At 42.1% G+C, this 7488-nt stretch overlaps 1 protein-coding gene across 1 annotated transcript in view; it reads left to right on the plus strand.

Moving 5' to 3' along the window:
* The window catches only part of AIG1 (androgen induced 1), a 232656-nt gene extending 225969 nt beyond the window's left edge, over positions 1–6687 (plus strand). Inside the window, 1 exon segment of the mRNA XM_029223657.1 lies at positions 6460–6687. Coding sequence (XP_029079490.1) covers positions 6460–6497 — 38 coding nt within the window. The 3' untranslated portion in view covers positions 6498–6687.
* The last annotated feature ends 801 nt before the right edge of the window (positions 6688–7488 follow it).

Here is a 7488-nt window from a genome sequence, read left to right on the forward strand (position 1 = left end):
TGGAGAATTCCACTGTAGCACAGGATCCCTTCTGAAGAGTTTCATTTTTATAACTGCTGGCAGGTACCTGAAAGGTTTATTCCTCACTTTGTCATATTAGCTAGTAAAACATCCAAATCTAAGACAAAAGAAGCATGGCTATAAAATTTTATAGGGAGAAATGTAGTGTTAGCAGAAAAAAAAAATTTAGGAAGTTCACTCTGATGAACAAAACACTGCTGTAGCTAAAGGGACCCCCGGGGTGAAATAGACAAATTATTAAATGTAACCAAACAGTCTCATTAGAAATCACCCAAATCTCCACTTCTTCCGTCATCCTTCGCGTGGGCACAGCAGCTTGCGAGAGGGCTTGCCACCACTCTGCCAGAACTCTCAACAACACAGAATACCTCTGGCAAGTGTGATGAAGCAGTGACTGTCACATTCAAGACTTGAAGGTGGCAAAGAGGGACGGGCAGTAAAGGGTAATACTTCATTGCCCCAAAAACTCTCTTAACCTATGATTTGATTTCCCTTTTGTTTCTATTTATGGCAGAGCCTCCATCTTGGCAAGGCACGTAATCTTACCCCAGCAGTGCAAAACAAAACTTGTCCAAAGTGGAAAAAACGACAGCACGGATATGTAGTGATTTGAGTGCTGCATGAAAATACATCCGAAGGCAAGATGGTTTGGGGATTTTAGAGAGCTCTGGGTATCGCCTCCGATACAGTCACATCATTGTAGACATCACCTGCAAATGATCTGTGATTCACAAACATTGAGCACCCTACTTTGTGCCAGATACTATGCCAGGAAGTTGATCTAATTAGACAAATAAAACAGTCATTGCATGTTATTGAATTGGACCTGTTCTGTGCATGGATCTTCTAGGACTGGATGCATCAAGGTGTTAGCCAATGTTAAATGGCCCAGAGGAATTTGAGAGTTTCCTTTCTCAGTAACTGGCTTGATTTTAGGCAGTGGTCTATTAGAAAAAGTGTTAAATATTTTTACCAATTCAGGCTACAGCTTGGGGGACCAGAAATTAGTCTTTTAATAATTTTCTTCTATGTTCAGTGGGAATTGTAATCTTTCTCTATTAGATAACTTATAAAAATATTTAGTTAATTTACAAAAATATTTTCAAAACAAAATATAAACTTTTCTCAGCTTCTTGGGAGAAAGGCCATATTTAAATTTAAGCTAATGTGTCCAATCTATGTTATTCAGGAAGTACTTATGACTCCTGTTTCCCCTTGATTAGCTCGATTCCAACGTTCATTTGGCCGTTGTTCTACTACTTCTAAGAGAAGATTGCCTGAAAACCAGGAGAGAAAAGATCCAGTCTAGATTAATAGAATATTGCTTTTTAGCAGGTTTAAGTTAGACATTAAAAATGAATAGTGACGCTAAGGTTTTTGTTGGTTTTTTTTTTAATGATCTGTCCAATTTAATTTGTGCCATTCTCTTAATAACGTGAGTTAAAGTTGACTAACATTTTGTAACTCATTTCAGATGTAGAGATTAATTTTATCTACATGGAACCATCTAGTTAATTCCCCAGAGGCAGATGTTTTGTGTCAAGTGCATCTTTTTTGTTTATGAGAGTGATTGCAAACTGATGGCCTCCTCCAAATTTTACCTGCCAGAAAGTTTTGTTAGGCCTACATAGGATTTTTGTTTTTGAACCAACATTTTTTTTTTTTTAACACAAGTCTATTTATTTATTTATTTTTGGCTGTGTTGGGTCTTTCTGTGCGATGGCTTTCTCTAGTTGCGGCAAGCGGGGGCCACTCTTCATCGTGGTGCACGGGCCTCTCACTATCGCGGCCTCTCTTGTTACGGAGCAGAGGCTCCAGACGCGCAGACTCAGTAGTTGCGGCTCACGGGCCTAGTTGCTCCGCGGCATGTGGGATCGTCCCAGACCAGGGCTGGAACCCGTGTCCCCTGCGTTAGCAGGCAGATTCTCAACCACTGCACCACCAGGGAAGCCCCCTGAACCAACATTTAAAAATTGGGAGATTTCACATAAAGGCCGGATTTCTCAGCTAATCAAGTATTTTAACATCTGGCAACACCAAGCCCACTATCCTCTTCTGGCAACAATGGATTAGAACTGAGTATCAGTTGCCCCCGTTAGATGGCCCTTTAATTTTCCCTAGTTCTCACCAGGCCATTTTGCTCCCTCACAGTGGCTTGGTTCCATAGGTAGTTGAGTTTGAAACTGTTGATTAAAAGCAGTCGTTTCTGTGTGTGCATGTGTGTGTGTCTGTATTAGAAGGAACTGATTACAATCAAGTACAGTATTACAATCCTGAGTACATTTATTACACCCCAAATAAAACCCCCCAAGGAGCAGGAATACCACATTTGAGCCCCCTTCCTTGGATCCATCTTTACAGATTTTTAATGGCTCAGTTTCCTTCCTTTGGTTATGTTGGCTTCAACTTCAAAATAAAAATCACATTATTACAGAATCTTAGAATCAAAAATTAGATTAGAAACCATCTATGCCAATTTTTTTTTTACTAAGAGGCAGCTGAGGCCCAGCAATAAGTGACCCACCAAAATAAGTGGTTGCAAAGTCAACACCTTCTGACTGATGTTCAATCCTCTGTTATTTCTAGTAAAACATCACCATTGGAAACCCAGACACATGAGAGCTCAGACATTTTACTCAGAATCATGGATCTAGCTTATAAAATAACAAAACAGATCAGCCTGATAGGAACTATGAACAAAAAGCCCTTAAAATAGGCTAAATTAACAATGAAGCATTTGCTCTTTTTAAAAGAAAGTAACTCGGACTTCCCTGGTGGTGCAGTGGTTAAGAATCCGCCTGCCAACGCAGGGGACACAGGTTTGAGCCCTGGTCCAGGAAGATCCCACATGCCATGGAGCAAATAAGCCCGTGAGCCGCAACTACCGAGCCTGCACTCTAGAGCCCACGAGCCAGAACTACTGAGCCTGTGTGCCCTAGAGCCCACGCGCCACAACTACTGAGCCCACGTGCTGCAACTACTGAAGCCCACACACCTAGAGCTCATGCTCTGCAACAAGAGAAGCCACCGCAATGAGAAGCCCACGCACCGCAATGAAGAGTAGCCCCCGCTTGCCACAACTAGAGAAAGCCCGCACACAGCAACGAAGACCCAACGCAGCCAAAATAAATAAATATTTTTTTAAAAAATAAATGGAAGAAAAGAAAAGAAAGTAACTCAAGGTGGCTTTGTGGCTGTTACATTGGTTTGCTAGGGAAGCTACAACAAAGGACCACTAAATAGCTTAAACAATAGAAATGTAATGTCCCACAGTTCTGGAGGCCTGAAGTCCAAAATCGGGGGGTTGGCAGGGTTGGTTGCTTCTGAGGACTGTGAGGGAGGGATCTGTCCCAGGCTTCTCTCCTTGGTTTGTAGATGACCGTCTTCATGTTTACATGGCATGCTCCCCTATACGTGAGGCTACCTCCAAATGTCCCCTTTTTGTAAAGACATCAGCCATATTTGATTAGGGCTCACCCTAATTTTAACTTGGAAAAGACCCTATCCCCAAATACAATCTGAGGTAAGAGGGGTTATGTTTGAAGAGACACAATTCAGCCCATAACATTCTACCTCTGCCCCCCAAAATTCATGTCCTTCATTCATGCAAAGTACATTCCCAACAACCCCCAAAGTATTTCCAGCATCCACTTTTATGTCCAAAATCTCATCTTAAATATCATCTAAATCAGGTATGGGTAAGACCCGGGGTATGATTCGTCCTGAGGCAAAATTGCTCTCCAGTTGTGAACCTGTGAAACCAGACAGAAATGTATCTACTTCCAAAACCAGTGGTGCAACAGGCATAGAACATACATTCCCTTTTCCCAAAAAAAGAATCATAGGGAGAAAAGGGTCACAGTTCTCAACCAAGTTTGAAAGCCAGCAGGACAAATTCTGAGTTTAAGGCGTGAGACTAATCCTCTTTGGCTGAATGCCATACCTTCAGGTCTCATCAGGAAGGGGGGTGTGGCCCTGCACTCTTGGCGCTGGGTGGCCGCCCTCGGGGGCCAAGGAGCAGCCAGCCGCTGAGCCACCTTCAGATTCATTCTTCCTTTATTTCAACCTGTCTCTGTCTCTTTCAGTCCAGGCTGGCAGTGTTTCTGCTGGTACAGAATTCTCCCATGTAATTCGTGGGGTTCACGTCATCAGATGAGAGGTCTCCCACAGGTCTTTCCTGGCTTCTACCGAGACGGTCCCTTGGACCCATGAGTCACATGCCTCATCTCTTTAGCAAATGGTTGTGCAGACACACCCTTGGCCTTCTTTCACATTCTGAGGTCCTGGGCATCAGGACTTCAACGCATGAATTTGAGGGAGACATAGTTCAGCCTATAATTGCTGAAATATTCTGTGCTTAAGCTAAAAATTTATTCTAATTCCAGTGTGTCTGACTGGGGTGACCAGTCTTATTAAAGTCAAATTTCAGACGAGGAGAAATGCAAGTGTCCAAAAGTGAAAGGTTGGGGTGAGGGCGGAGAAAGCAGGTAAAAGAGCAGAAGGGAGAGGAGGTCGGAGCCAGGCCCAAGTGACAGAAACCTCCACCTCTGTTCTCCCCCAGCCTCGCATCCAGCTCATGTCCCACACAGGCCCACGCAGGCCTCCAGGGTTCCAGCGCTGCCCTGCAGCCCCTCTCCCAGCATGGGGGAACCACACGTGATCGACTCCCTGAGGGTCAATCAGCTCTTCCTCTACGTTTCTGAAAGAGCATCCTGCCTCAGCTTTGTGACAGGTTTCTTTCTGCTAGTGGTGTGGAAATTATACCTCTGGTTCTTCCAAATATTATTTACAGCTGTCTAATTTTTTCCCTCCACCTCAAAGCTGCCAGACTAAAGTAGGTGGGGAGCCATTTTCCCTGTCTGGGTCAGTGAACACCCCCTGTTCTCCACCCCCACGTTTTAAGATTCCACTATTGCTGCCAACTCAACCCATCTGCAGGAGAACACTTAGGAGAAAAGAGACTTTGAAAAGAAAAGCAAGCAGTTATTAGCTTCTCCACAGGAGAGGGAACATGGGACGGAGCTGGGACCCAAGTCATGTGTTGCTGTTTGAACAGAATCTATGTTGTGTTTTTCCGCCTTTGCCTTGGTTACCCAACAACTAAGCCATGTCCTGCCTTCTCCCCCTCAACCCTATTCCTCCTCCCTTCAGACGTCCTTACTCTTCAATTTGAAGTTTTCCTTAACATGATTTCTGAGAAGTACTTTGGAAAAAGTGTTATAGATCTCTGCCAGTTCCTTAGTCATGAAAACCAAACCTAAAAGACTGTCTAAGGACACCTGTTCTGAGAATGTTACCCGCGCTCCGCTGCTACCACCCTGATCACACAAACACATGTTGCTAGGAGCTGGGAGCTGGGGGAAGGCGCGGGGGTGTCTCTCCTACTCTAAGCCCTATCGTGACGACCCTCCATGTTTCATTCTACTGCTTTACCACTAGTTCTCTATGGCCTTCTCTATGTTCACCGTTTATTAATTTATTCCATAAAGATTAATTGAACTCCTACTCTCAGACAGACACTGTGTTAGGTGCTTGGGATATAATCAGGAACAAAACAGTTAAGGGCTCTACCTTCAGAGAATTTGCAACTTATAAGAGAATACCAACAAAACCTGCAATGCAGTATCTGGGGTTCTTTTATTCCAGCAAAAGGCTCTGAGAATTTGGTGTTAGGAGAAGGGTGTTTAAGTAGAAGCAAAAGAAAAAAGAAGTGGGGAGCATTTGCCAGATTTAACTTTAATTTATGAGAATGACTTAAACATTTTCATCTCCGGGAAAATGAAATATCACTAACTATTCATTACAGACAACAGGCAAGGTCTTACCGGTCCGGTACGTATGAGTCTTTCAGGAAGAAAAACATAGTTCTACCAGGCCTGGGTAGAACAGAGGGAGAACTTGAGTTTAAGTACACGTGGGTCTGGAAATAAATAGTTCTTGTGGCTAATCAGCTCTCTATGGGCCTTAAAAACAAAACAAAACAAATAAACAAAAAAGATTTGCTTTTGAAAATCCAGAGTCCTTGCCTTGGGAAGGGACAGGAGTAAAATAAAAATAAATGAGGGCTCTTAGAAACTCATCAGCTCCACACCTCCTGTTGCTAGAAGCTGGTTACAAGGCAGTCCGGTTGGGATTTCTGTGCAAACTCAACAAGTCAAGAACTAACTTGCGTCCCTCACTCTCAGAGGCCTTAAGAGCTGGGTGTGTCTCAGAGAAGTTATGTCCTGATTTGGGGGGAAGGGTAGGGAGGGAGGTCACTGAGGAAGTTTCTGGAGAAAGTTGTAAATGACTTTTCTTCTTAGCGAGGAGAAAAGGGATGGGCATGCAGGGTGGGTGGGGAGAAGTGTGGAGAGATGAGAGTTCTTTTAAAGCAGCTTTGGTAAACCTTATCCTAGTTTAATCTGATGTCCAAATAAAGAACTTTGCCTGTATTTCTAGGTATGGAGGAAGAGAAAGAGAAGCCTAAATTGGAATGAGATCTAAGTCTAAACGGAAGAGCAGGACGTAGCCACCAATGAAGACTCATTACCCCCGGGCATTGGTAATGCAGGAGAGGAAGCCTGAAAGAAACCAGTGGAATCCGCCTTCACCTCCCTGCCCCAGAGAGAGGGAACACCTTTTATGCAGAAATATATATGTAAGAATAAAATACAGATATTTCCAAAATAACTTGCCCTCAGTTGTGTTTTAAAGAATTCTTTCCAAATTCATTATTGATAATAACATCTTTTTTCTTTTTTTTTTTACTTCTTCTAATTTTTAAAACTAAAATTGATCATTGGATTTTAATTTTTGCAATTGTAATTCCATTTAATCAAGGAAGAATAGAATCCTATTGTGTTTCTTGTTGAGAAATATGTGAAAGTCAAAGGAGCAGATGTGAAGCATAGCATTCATGTATTTATTTAGTCCTTACAGGAGGCTGAAGAATGTAAGCATAAGCCTGGAGGAAACGAGATGGATGTTCCCTATTGCGATAATGTCAGTTGTCTCAAACAAGGCAATATTAGTAATAATTGCATTGATTTAGTTAAAACCCTGAGTGTATTTGGATCTCATGATTTAATTTTGTGAAATATTTCCTAGATGCAAACTATAACTTTAATAAAGAGCAAGCAACCCCTAGCCTAATGCCTGCATGGTGCATCTCAAATCCCTAACAACACTCGTGTTTCTTATTTTTTTTCTATTACCTGTTGAAAATGGGTTTACTGAGCCTGGTTCTTGCAATTTTTTTATTTTAAAAATATGTATCTTTTTGATAAATCCAAAAAGAACAATTTTGTTGAAGAGAAAAGCTAACTTACAAAGTCTTTGACCATAATGATTTTTAAATAATACTAATGCCAAATAGGTAGTAGAAAACACATTAAAAATAAATCTTAGGGAAGTATAAGGAAGGAGCGAATAAAAATAAAAGCAGAAATTAAGGGGGCAAGAAAAAAAAACAGCAGAATTGATAAATAA

The sequence above is a fragment of the Monodon monoceros genome, unplaced genomic scaffold, assembly GCF_005190385.1.
Source record: "Monodon monoceros isolate NGI ecotype Baffin Bay Population unplaced genomic scaffold, NGI_Narwhal_1 Super_Scaffold_15, whole genome shotgun sequence".
Classification (NCBI taxonomy): domain Eukaryota; kingdom Metazoa; phylum Chordata; class Mammalia; order Artiodactyla; family Monodontidae; genus Monodon; species Monodon monoceros.